This window comes from Dicentrarchus labrax, unplaced genomic scaffold (assembly GCF_905237075.1).
Source record: "Dicentrarchus labrax unplaced genomic scaffold, dlabrax2021, whole genome shotgun sequence".
NCBI classification, from domain to species: Eukaryota; Metazoa; Chordata; class Actinopteri; family Moronidae; genus Dicentrarchus; species Dicentrarchus labrax.
In genome coordinates, this window is record NW_026136707.1 from 7808081 (window position 1) to 7821074 (window position 12994).

At 38.1% G+C, this 12994-nt stretch overlaps 1 protein-coding gene across 1 annotated transcript; it reads left to right on the forward strand.

Annotated features, from left to right (window-relative positions):
* The first annotated feature begins 2600 nt into the window (after nucleotides 1-2600).
* LOC127367769 (mucin-5AC) lies at nucleotides 2601-11326 on the forward strand. Its single transcript, XM_051407902.1, has 9 exons — nucleotides 2601-2764; nucleotides 4222-4315; nucleotides 6093-7136; nucleotides 7328-7368; nucleotides 7492-7578; nucleotides 7926-8091; nucleotides 8280-8365; nucleotides 8704-8799; nucleotides 10083-11326. The coding sequence occupies exons 2-9, from the start codon at nucleotides 4231-4233 to the stop codon at nucleotides 10332-10334; spliced, it is 1857 nt and encodes a 618-aa protein (XP_051263862.1). The 5' UTR covers nucleotides 2601-2764; nucleotides 4222-4230; the 3' UTR covers nucleotides 10335-11326.
* The last annotated feature ends 1668 nt before the right edge of the window (nucleotides 11327-12994 follow it).

The window sequence follows — 12994 nt, forward strand, 5'->3', positions numbered from 1 at the left end:
GTATTATTTCCCATTTGATTTATGATGTATTTTATTTCCATTTCCATAGGGTGACACCATCACATATATATATTCTATTTCTTTGTTCTGAATCTTTTTTAATGTTTTTTACACTGAGTAAAATATTAAAACTATTAAACTGAAACAATAAAGGCTTTAAAACATAGGTCCTTTGGGAAGCTTTATATTTTGATTTTGTGGTGTACACAATACTAATTACACACATTATCAATAAATCAAATTCTCCAAACTAAAGAGGACACAGTGATGCAACTTTTGGACCCAGTGACAGTCTGGAGGTGTTTAATGGTTAAATGGTGGAAAGTGTGGATATCTGCAGTGTGAGCCTGACAGAGCAACACCAGTGAAGAAGTTTCTGCTGATGGGTTGTATGCTTCTGCTAGTTACTGACTACAACATTTTCAGTACCATTGTAATGTCAATTACATGCACATTTATGCACCATTATAAACCTGTGAAGAAGACAATATTCATCAGTTATTACCTGTCAAAATAAAGTGGTCCCAAAATTTTCCAGGTAATGCAAATCATTTATTCATAGTCTTATATTCCTCATGTTGTGGTTTTGGACATCATTGTTAACCTCCAAAAAGCTGAAGAAATGGCATAGTGTGACACATATTTCAACCTACGAACCATGGAAAGTTTTACTGCTGTGAATATACAAAGTTTGAGAATCAAATAGACCTTCATGAACAGAAACTAGTGTATATTACTTTTTTTTTTTTTTTTTTTTTTTTTTTTTAGAGACATGATTATTAAAGAGATGTTTGTCCAGCCTAAACCATGCGTCATATATCTCACTCATAGGAAATCAAGTGTGAAAAGGGGCAGCATTTCTTCCTAGTTGATTATCCTATTGACTACAGGACAAGGGTTTTTGGTTTCAAATTAAAGCTGGTCATTCAAGTGAAATGTGAGCCTACAGGCAATATCTACATGCTTAATTGTTGTGTGTGAATAGGTATATAAATTCAGCCCCTACATTTGCAGCTTCTATTCAGGTGTGCTGCATGCATTTGTGGTCTGCATTCAGAGAGACAAAAAAACATTCAGTCTCTCATCATTCGGATGTCATGTCCTCACACAAGGATACAAGAATACAAAGTATTTGAATTTACAACACAGGATTGTATGATGAAATTCAAAGCAAATACAAAGCAAATAGTCAGTAATTTGACTGAGTTTGCAGTATGCTGGCTATTTGCAAATAATGTCTTTGTGCATTTGGAAATGTCATTGGAGATGATGGTAAATCATAAACAATATAAAATTTGCTGTAACTTATGTTGGCTTACAGAAAGATGTGTGAGTGAGTAGTTCTTTGATATTTGGGGAAGTGATCTACCATAGCAGCCAACAATTGCCTTGTTGCTAAGTTTTTACTAGGGATGGGCATTGCAAGTTAGCTATGTGGAATTTGTTTATGCTACATACTAAAATAAAAATAAAATACCATGTTGATCACTGTAATTAACCAACTGTCTGCATGTAAATGTCTTTGTAAGCATATGTGAAGATATATATATATGAGTGTGCATGTATGCTATATATGTGTTTTCCATGTAAGATATGTACAAGTTGTGAAAACAAAGCCCTGAGACCGTAAAGACAATCTATCTTTTTGATAAAAGTTGCTCATGTATAGCTAGGAATTATTTTCAAAGAAGCTGTATACCAAGTTGTTTTTTCTAACTTAAACTGCTGAATTCTCATATTAGTGTCAACTTTATAGTCACTTATTGCACAGAACAAGGACTGTGGATTTTGTCCCCTGTCTCTTATATTGAAATTACATTACATTTCACCACCTACAGTAGCCTATTTCATAAGTAACTCTCAACCACTTTAGTATGTATCTTTGGTAACAACAACTTGAGTAAGCCATTCACAGCAGATAAAATTTCCTGTGTTTCGTGCAACTTCTGTTAAGGACTTCTGTCACCTAAATTGTGTAAGAGCCTTTTGTGTTGTGCCCAAGAATTCTAGGTTCTTTTGGCCACAAAGAGGTAATTGTAGTCTGTGGGGGCTTTATGGCTGGCAGAGAGAGGGGGTCTGATTTCACATTGTGTTGAACAGAAACCAGGTTCCCTATACAATCACCCCACATGGCACTGAAATCTCACCTGTACCCTTATAGATTAGCAAAGGCATAATCCACTGAGTTATTTTAGTAAATCTTTAATTGCTGGCTGCAAAGTTTTAGTCAACCTTTTCAAAAGCAACCTGACACTGTCATTTATATGTGTAATGTAATATCATCTTTTGTGTTGAGTTGACACACAGTGAAGTTGTATTTTGAAGGCATTTTGATAGGTGAAGGTAAAAAAAATCCCATTAAAAGTATTTATGTTTCTGAATTGAACACTGAGTGTTAAAATTAACCATTTAATTGTAACTCTCTTAGGTTGACCAGATTCAAAACTCATAGCCAGTCATAATGGTCGTGGGTTTTGTAAGTATGAAAGTGTGAAAAACACCCACATTATCTGTGTCCTGAATCATTACCACATCAATTCTGGGGCATCTTTAGATCCACCCAGCAACACCAGGCCTGTTAGTCTCCTCCTCTCACACTGGTATAGCTGTGCAGGTGAGAGCTTCCACTTATTACGTTACTACAGTGCAGGCAGGAAGCAAAAGGGGGGAGGTAACAGACAGCGACAGAGAAAGGCAACGCCAGAGAGAGAGCAGGCTCATTCACTTCGACCACAACTGCCAGAAAAAAACCAGTGCACTGCAGGTGAGTGGGCTATAATTATAATATTACTGATTTTAGATGATGAATTTTGTGAGCATGATTTAAATTCGGCTAAACAGAGCTTTGATATGTGAGCGCAGGGACTCACAGGGATGATAGTGAATGATGCTGCAGGGAAATGTTATAGTATCTGTTATGTTTTGATGTTACAAACGTTATTTTATGTTACAAACGTTGCTTTATGTATGCACAATTCATATGTTCTATTATGAATGAGTAAACCACTAACAACTATTTTGATAAACATTGGTCAATTTGTCTAATCAAAATATATAAAATATCACTCTATTTCAGAATGAATCCAAGAATTTCTTTGAGTCACATTCTTAGGTAATTCTATTTTGGCTTAGTACAGTGTAATGTGTAGAATCAACTCAAAGACATAATTCGTAAAACAACGTCTCTTATGAAGTTGCACAGTTTATGTTTTATCTGCACAGTTCACGGCAGGAGAGACTATTGAGGGTTCCTTCAGTTATCATTTAGCTAGTCCTATAATAAAATCTTGCGCAATTCACAGTGCAACTCAATGAAAACGTATATAGGGAGTTTAGGCCAACAGGAAGGTGTGATTTAAAGCATGAGGATCTGGCACCTGAATACACCTTTTTATGCACTGTACATCAAATTGAATATTCTCCAAGAAATCTTCACTTTTTCCAATTAAAATCCGCATTTTGACGTGGACGCAAAAATGGCCCCTGTTGTCACTCAGTTTCCAGGGTGTAGAGCCCATAGGAGCCAGAGCTGGGATCCAAGGGAGAGGGGAAAAAAACAAGTCGTGCGGCTTAGCAGTTCTCCCAAGGGGACTGATGGAGGAACAAACACATTTTAATTGTGTTCACTGATAACTGCAGCAAACAGAGACACTTACGATATAATTGTGTGACACAAGACTCAACTAATTTTAGCAGGAATTACCTCATGAGGGGGTGACCATTGCTGAAAATTGCTTGTTCTGCTAAAACTGAAAATGTTCTGACCAAGGCTTTTGTTCTAGGTGCCACTAATGTGAGAAACTGTGTTGAAATATGAAAAAAGTTGAGGTGCAGCTTTCAGTCTCACATTTATCAGTTTCTTCTATTGTGCCTCAACCTAACAATTATGAGATCAGTTTCAATGGGACAATTAGAGGATTGTATAAAGAGGAGACCACAGATGACTTTCACAGATCAAAAGAATTGCCCAGGTGGGTTACAATGAATGAGCATGGTTGTAATTCAGAAACCTATTAGCATGGGTAAACAATTTGAACTGTGCCCACAGTAGCTTCTATCATAAAGATCTTTTGTCTACACACAAATTTAGCTTGTTATTGCTCAGTCTATTCTACAAGGAGAGATTCGTCATTATGTCTGTGTCAACCAGTGGATATTATTAACAGAACATCCGTCAGCTGTTTCATTCATGTTTTTGTTTGTTTTCCCCTCCATTATCAGGATTTTGATATGACTTCCTTGCAGGCTGGACAAAGAGCTCTCTCCCTTTCTGCCAATGCGATAATGGCCCCAACGGCTTTTATAAAAGACACAGGTATGAGTGCATTTTTGCTTATTTAAAACCACTGTCAACTCCTGGCTGGGGCAGGGCCTTTCTGTGTGGAGTTTGCAAGTTCTCCCTGTGTTCACGTGGGTTTACTCTAGATGTTCTGGTTTCTCACACCATCAAAACTTTGGTTAATTCTCCAGTCAGTGGCCTTGACCAAGGTACTGGTTCAGCTCTGAAGTTGGTCCCTGGGCGCAGCGGGGTGGCTACCCACTGCTTAGTTAAATGCAGAGAATACATTTCCCTACAAGGATCAATAAAGGATAACTTAACTTAATCTGTTTTTTTCCAGCAACCTTGTCAGTCTAGTCAATAGTCAATTTTATTTATACAGTCCAAAATCACAAATTTGCCTCAAATTGTTGAACAATTTGTAAAGCTTCTGAGACCCTATATCCTTACACCTTATATTCAGATAAGGAACATTTTCCAAAACATTTAAAATGGGAAAGAACCTGAGGAGCTATAGAGGAGGGATCCCTCTACCAGGACAGAGAGACTTGCAATTTATGTTGTATGTACAAAGTAGAGAAAATTATGGAAACATGGAAAATCAGAATGACAGTAATAGGTATGTTAAAGCACATGACTATTTTCATAGTTGCACTGAGCTGTCTTCTGCAAAGTGGCAGTCTTGCTCAAAGACATTTTGACTAATACACTATCCATGTTGGCTAATGTATTGGTTGAAAAACACACTCATAGTCACAAAACAAGTATTTGTCAAGAAATAAATGCAGGCAGAAACACTGAAGCTCTGGGACTCCACTGTCACTGTCCCAAAAGCAAAGATGTAATACTGTAGCTCTCTCATGAATAGATGACATATGAATGTTGGCATAGATACTGTACTGTGCACCAGCACAGCACGTGTGGCCACACATACAAGCATACATGCTTACATAAGTTTACACTATGTCTGCTTGATCTAGGCCTATTTCTTTGTTGCTGTTTTGTTGCTGATGTATAGCAGGTATAATTTCTACCATGTTTGCCACCAGCTGAGGCTGATGGGAATGTCATTAGTTTTGCAGATACTTGGTCATAAACCATATTGGACAAATTCAAATTTGGACCCGAATCCAACCCATGAGTCCATGAAATCCCTACTCTGGTGCTAAGCAAAGTCAGGGGATCACCAAACTTAACACCATGCATTATCTGGACACTTTTCATCTGTGCAAACTTTTGTAGCAATTCATCCAATAGTTGTTCAGATATTTTAGTCTGGACCTAAGTGGTGGACTGACATTCCTATTGCTAGAGCCACAGTGAAAGCTCTGACAGATGATCACCAGAGTAATTAGGATTAATCCTCTGGGCACCATGAACACCTGTGTCCAGTTTTACAGCAATCCATTCAACAGTTGTCAAGGAATTTAACAAATAACCCCCAAAAATGTCAACCATGTGGTGGCACAAGAGGAAAAGTCAGGGCATTACCTAGGTCAGTGGGTTTTATCTTCTGAAGACCATACATTTGACTTTAATGAATCCCTGGTTAAAGCGTTTCTAATATTAGCCTTTAAATCCTCTTAAAAGCAACATATTTTATTTTAGTATCACTTAAAAGTAACACTTGTTACCTTATAGCCATTTTAAGAAATTATTCCAGTGTTAATTTTTCGGTGACAAAAGAACAATGCAGTTTCCCTGGTATTATGAAACGTGCCTAGCTCAGCTAAATAGCTGCAATTCATTACATATGTTCTGGTTTATGTACACTAAAATCCATACTCTCCTATTATGTTTCCCAAAATGCCAGGCTGCACTGGTATACTGCGCCTCCTCTTGTTAGGAATACTTCTGCCATCAGTATTAGTGTCCTCTACTACTACCCCCACTTCTTCCACTGATGCCCCCACAACAACCGCCGCAGCCACTACCACAGGCTCAGCAACCACCATCGCTGGAAGCACAGCAGCCAGCACCACCCAGCCCATAACCACCATCGCTGGAAGCACAGCAGCCAGCACCACCCAGCCCATAACCACCATCGCTGGAAGCACAGCAGCCAGCACCACCTCACAGTCTCCAGCTTCAACCACCTCCGGAGCCACAACCAACCCTACAATGGCTGCATCATCCACTGCGGCCGCAACAACCACCACCACAGCAGCCTCGACCACCCAGTCCACCACAGGTACAGCAATGACCACCATTACCCAGTCACTGACAACCACAACAACCTCTGGAGGCTCAGCATCCACCACCATCACCCAGTCCCCCACAATCACCTCCAGAGGCTCAGCATTTACCACTGCCACTCAGAATCCTACAACCACCTCTGGAGGCTCAGAATCCACCGCCCAATCTCCCACAGCCACCTCCAGAGGCTCACTATCCACCACCCGGTCCCCCACAACCACTACCACCTCCGGAGGAACAGCAATCACCACCGCCACTCATTCCTCCACAGCCACCTCCAGAGGCTCACTATCCACCACCCAGTCCCCCACAACCACTACCACCTCCGGAGGAACAGCAATCACCACCGCCACTCATTCCTCCACAGCCACCTCCAGAGGCTCACTATCCACCACCCAGTCCCCCACAACCACTACCACCTCCGGAGGAACAGCAATCACCACCACCACTCATTCCTCCACAGCCACCTCCGGAGGGTCGCTATCTGGCACCAAGTCCCCCACAACCACAGCAATCATCACCAACACCCAGTATAGAACCACTGCATCTTCAACACCTATCACCTCTAATTCAATCAGTACTACTAATTTAGGAACCACTTCTACCTCTACAGTTGGTATAGGAGCCATGATCAAGTCCAGCACCACCATGACAGCCACAGGTTCGACCACCGCATCTACGGGCTCTGGTCCCTCAACCAGCCAAATGATGTCCACCAGTCAGTCATCAAATAATATAATACCAAATAATAACATGTTTCCGTTACTGTCAATGCTTTGTATTCCCATGAAAATAAAAGAAAACTATTGTCTTTACCTGTCATTGATTGTGACATCCATCTTTTTGCCGCAGGTGGTGGGAATGGAACCACAAATTCTCCTTCAATGAGCATGGCAAGTCCACCTTTTTAGAGAGAAGTGTATTGCTCTGTTTGTGTGTTTACCTTATCACTCCTTCTTCTTCATCCCTTCAGCTTTTCATCTTCATCATGGACCTTTCATCTCTCTCAAACACAGATATGTCCCTCATTCACCTGTAACTACTCAGACTGCTACACAATGTACATCAGTCAGAATGCCACTTCATGTGCTGACTACTGCCAGGTAGGGGGGCAAATGACACTGACAAAACCTCTTGAACCATCTAACAAAACCATTTGATGTATTGCCCTTAAATGATAATGTTCGAAAATGCGTTACAACCGCTGTATGCATGACATGTGCATACAGCAAAATATACAGCAAATGCACTGTATTAGTAACCTATTGAAGCAATTGAGCATTCGAATGATGGATTTTTGTAAGTAACTACTAAAAGCAAATGGTAACAATCCTTTGTTATACACTTAAGTTTACACTATTATATCTTATAATTTACATTTATGAAAAGAAAATAAAACGGCAAAGACAATTAAACATGTCTTTTAATGTGTCATTCTGCAATGTATCAGCTGTTAAGACAGATGGACATGTACTACACTGTTAGCTGCAGCGCCTCCTGTGCTGATAGCTGTGGCAACACCACTCAGAACAATTGCTCTATAAAGTGCTGCAATTCTACTGGCTGCCTCAATGGCAGTTTTGCATCCATGATGATGACAACATCAGCAGTCCCAGGTAAACAGAGTTGACCTCCTCATTTCATGACTCTCATAATTATTTTATTTATTCTATCATCCACACACTGTTTTTTTTTTTTTTTTATCTTATGAGTTATGACTGCATATTTATAGGTGCATGCTTTTAATTTTAAGCAATTTGTTTAACGATTTACTCTTTTCCTTTCATGATTTTGGTCATTTCAGTAACAACAACAACAACAACAACAACAACAACAACCAAACCAGTGACTACAATGGCTGCCACCAATCCACAAACAACAGCAAACAATGTAAGGACAAAAGTCTGCATATGTGAGTGTGTGCTGGCATGCAAATGGATGCATATGTGTAAGCAGAAGGCTAGATAGTTGTGTGTATCACTGAATTCAGTTAATTCTGCCTTCTCTTGGTCACAGACAGTCAGACACAAATTGTCTGTGTGATTAACTGCTAACAGCTGTCAATGTCTATCCAAAATTATTTGTATACAGTGTTGACTTCCAACCAATTCCCAGTGGTTATGATAACAACCTACAGACTATTTCGTATTTTAATGGAATATAGTCTAAGCCAGGACTTGTGTCAGATTTGTATCATCCTTTACTCTGTGTTGTGTTCTTTTTTTCAGGGAAAAAAATGCCATAATGGTACATGTACTGGTTCAAATTGCTACACAGATTTTGGAGCGTCCCAAATATGCTCCTCCTCACAGCTACACTGTCAGGTGAGAACTGCCAAATTGATTTTCCAAATAAAACAACTTAGCATAAATGTCACCATCTAATCTGGTGACATAATACAGCTCAAGCAACATTATGCTCCATATTCCTAAATAAAAGACTAAGACTAAAATGTTTGACTCTGGAGTACGGAAGCGTATTGCATTCACTTGAAATTTCTTTTTTTTTTGTCTGTTTTTTGAGTAATTATTTGTGTTTTTCTGAGTAATTTTTTTTTATGGTTGGTTTTTCGGAGTAATTTTTTTCTGATTTTCTGAATAATTTTTTTCTGAGTTTAGAGAGCATTTGAAACAATAGACGCATTAATTCCTTTATTGGGAGCTCGATTTAACGGAAACAAACATAACCGGCTTGTTTAGTTCAGTCAAGTTTTACTTTGATCTGGGTTTAAGACACTGGGAGATAGTCCTGTCTTTAAGTCAGATAGATGGTATTATCATTAGTTTGTCGACTCTACGCAGGCACCTGAGGACTTTGCGGTTGTTCAGAAGGAAAGCCCATTCAGATCAGCAATGTACGGTAGATAGTTGAAGATGGGGCATTATGTGCGGGCAGGAGTCACCATAGGTCCATGGGAGCCACTTTCAGGTTGGAGGTTCTCGCGGGAGTTCGAAGTATCTTGACAATTCGGAAAAAGTTACTCAGAAAAACAGAAAAAATTACTCCAAAAAACAGAAAAAAATTACTCTGTAAAACAGGAAAAGAATTACTCAGAAAAACAGAAAAAAATATTCAAAAAAACAAGTTTTTTTTCTTTTTTTCAAGTGAATGCAATACGCTCCCGTACTGGAGTCCTGATCCATTATGGTTAATTTATGCCAGCTTCATATGCGTTTATTTTTGTCCTTGTTTAGCACCTTTTAAACTGCCCTTACCCCATATACATGATACCTTTTTTCAGCACAAATTCAGCCTGACAACTTTATTTAAGAAAGTAGACAGGAAACAATTATTATTTTCTGCAGAAAAATTTAAGAAAACCCCTATAATACATACAAAAAAAGTCTATGCATGCCTTTAAATCACATAAAATATTAATAAATCACAGTTAAGAAAAAATATTTGTTTGCTAAACATAGAGGTGTGAATGTACACTAGTTTTCTCAGTTTGTCTCTACATGATATATACATAAAGTTATGTTATTTGTATGTTACTATAAATAAAACGGTTTTTTAAACAACATTTAAATATCGCAGTCTCATATTTAGACTTTCAACCACTTGTTGCTTCTGCACTGTTCTTGCTAACTAACTATTGCTTTTGCAGCTGAGAAAGGAGACCGTAAATTCCGTCGAGCAGTGGCAAGCAGGTTGCACCACCAACTGTTCTAGCCAAACCCCATGCAAGGACTCAACACAACCTCCGTGTAATTTAGAGTGCTGCAACGCCACTATGACCTCCTGCCTATGGTTGAATGGCACATTGAATGTCCCCTCTTTCGCCACAAGAGGTCCTCATCTTAACACAGAATTGATTGCTTCCTTAGTTGGCCTGCTGGCTATCACCTTGCTGCTGTGAGTGACTGAATACCAGCTTGCTCATCTGCTGTGTGGGTCATTAGGTAACCAGAGCTTTGTGTAACTCTGATTCCCTCCAGGAAAAAAAAAAGCTTAGCCATGCAGAGATTAACACTCATTTACACCGATTTATCTCTCTGATATTCACATGTGGTTGTACTGTATATGTGTATGGAATTATGTAAAGCCTCAGTTATAATGTTGATTTTGTTTCTTGTTTTATTGAAACTTCCCAATCATGTTTTATTTCTGGTTCAAGACCAATGAAAAATGGCTTTGAACAGTATTTTTTAAAAGAAAATGTCAAAACATGCCAGAAGCAACTCAATCTTCACATCATTTCACATTTAGCAAATCACCTTTATAATTATATATAATTATAATTCACAAAATGATATATAATAAAATTAACTTGAAGTTAAGTTTTAAGATATAATTTGAATCGCTGTACACCTCATAATTTGTTTAGCCATGACCTTGCCCATAACTGTAATTGAATTCAGGTACTGCCTTCTTAATGAAAGCCAGAAACAGTTTTTGTTTGTGCCTTCCCACTTTAAACTTATGGTAGGCTAATATTAATTTTGGAATGGGTGAGTGAGCCTAAACACAACATTGTTGTTAACATAGTTATGTTTTAATTACCAAAAGCTCTCCTTATAGATTTATCATCTTCTCAAGCCATTGTGAGAGTGACACAGCTATGACTCTATATGCACTTTATGAAACACAAATGTTGAACTGTTACAGGGTGTTGTGAAGGTTTGCTAAAGCATTTCTATAGATGTACTCATAATGTGCAATTTAGTACTTTTGACTACTAATATTTTAGTGAATCGTGATTTGGATGTCTATGTGTGGTTTACAAAGTATATTTTAAGGTGGTGTCATGTAAATGCTAAATGATCAGAATTTTTTCAAGTTTTGTGTACTGTATAAAATATTATGATTTTTGCCTAAAAGAGATAAATCTAATAAACTACATCTAATGAATCTTCATTTGATTCAATCATATTTGCCATAAGTGTAAGGTGTAAGGTGATGACATTTCTAGAGACTTACAGCTGCAAAGGGGGCCACAAAATTACAGTAGGATTATTTTATTATGAAATGTAAAGTCCTGTGAATCACTTTTTTGGTATAGCCCATCTGCCCCCAACGTTTAGGTAACTTAATTAAGTGGTTAAGTAAGTTATTTTTCACATTTTGCCAAATGTCTATATCTTCCAGAGAACAGTGGTGGAAAACCATTTACTCAAGTATTAAAATTTGTTGATATTATTTTACAAGAGTATTACCATTTTCTTTTCATTTGCTACATTTCAGAAGGGAATATTGTGCATTTTACTCCACTACATTTATCTGATAGCTATAGTTACAGGTTACTTTTAAGAATATGATTTTCCATAAATAAACAACATAAGCTAAACTCATCTAATACATTATTGTTGGACTTAGTGGTTCCCAACAGTTTTTGGCTTGTGAGCCATTATAAAAAAGCAGTGCCTAGTTGGGGGCTCCTGTTAGCAGTCCTACCAAAGAGACATTTATCCCCTCTAAACTTCTCGGAGGTAAAATATTTCACAAAACAAAAGAAAAGGTTAGGGAAGTCCATTACAATGAATTCAAATGTATGTTTACATTGTTTATCCTACCCCATTGTTCACCTCAGAACCACTCACCACACTTGTATTTTGTGATCCCTGTGAGAGGGCCTCCAAAGGGTCCTAACTGCAAACGCAGCTGTTGCATACTGGACAAAGTAAGTATTGTACATACTGAATATAATATCACTAATAGGGAACTTTTTTTTTTCTGACTTTAAACTTTTGATACTTTTCAAGTACATTTTACTGATCATATTTTTTTAATTTGTGTCACAATGCATTGTTTTTGAAACAATTGTATTGAAATGATGAAATTGTCCGAACACTTCTCCCACCGCTACCAGAGAACTGATAGTCAAATACAACTGTTGGTCTTACAGTCCACGAAAAACTCGGCTGGATATTCTCTTTTTTTTACGATACAGTGATCCTCACATGACTGTTGATGAATCGGCCAGACCGACATATCAGTCAATATTATATCTTATTGCAGATATATTTCAGCCAGTGAGTAACAAGAAATTCTAATAGGCTACAGAAACACCAAACTAGGTCAGTTACAAACAGTATCAGTATTACATAGTTTGTTCACCGCAGAGTGCTGACAAGTAGATTTTCACACTGTAACTGTGTGCAAATCAAAGGGATCTGTGTCGATTGGTTGTTTATTTTATGTGTCTATTTATTTATTTTAATTATTCAATTACAACTCACAAATATCAACATCAGATTTGGCCTAAAAAATCCAGTATCAGTCGGGCTACACACTGTGCAGAGGCCTATGGTGAATCTGAGCAGAATCCTTGTGCTTCAGGTTGATGCCAAAACTAGGTCAAAGCCAGGTCTGAGCTAAAATACCTCAGTATGATGTCAGTTGTTCTATTTTTGGCTTGTTGCAAATAAAATTTAAAAAAAAAAGGTTCACCAGGGAGCAAGAAAATTGACCCAGGAATGCAGCAATTGCTATTATGCTATTATTTTCCAACTGAACACATGTATTACAGGTGGGTTTCCCCCCTCTTAACACAAACCCACTTAAACCCTATTGACCGGA

Coding starts and splice junctions, on each gene's coding strand:
- LOC127367769 (XM_051407902.1), top strand. CDS start 4,231: ATGACTTCCTTGCAGGCTGGACAAAGAGCTCTCTCCCTTTCTGCCAAT. Junction 7,137..7,327: donor CACCACCATGACAGCCACAG/GTTCGACCACCG, acceptor TTTTTGCCGCAG/GTGGTGGGAATGGAACCACA. Junction 8,366..8,703: donor CACAAACAACAGCAAACAAT/GTAAGGACAAAA, acceptor TCTTTTTTTCAG/GGAAAAAAATGCCATAATGG.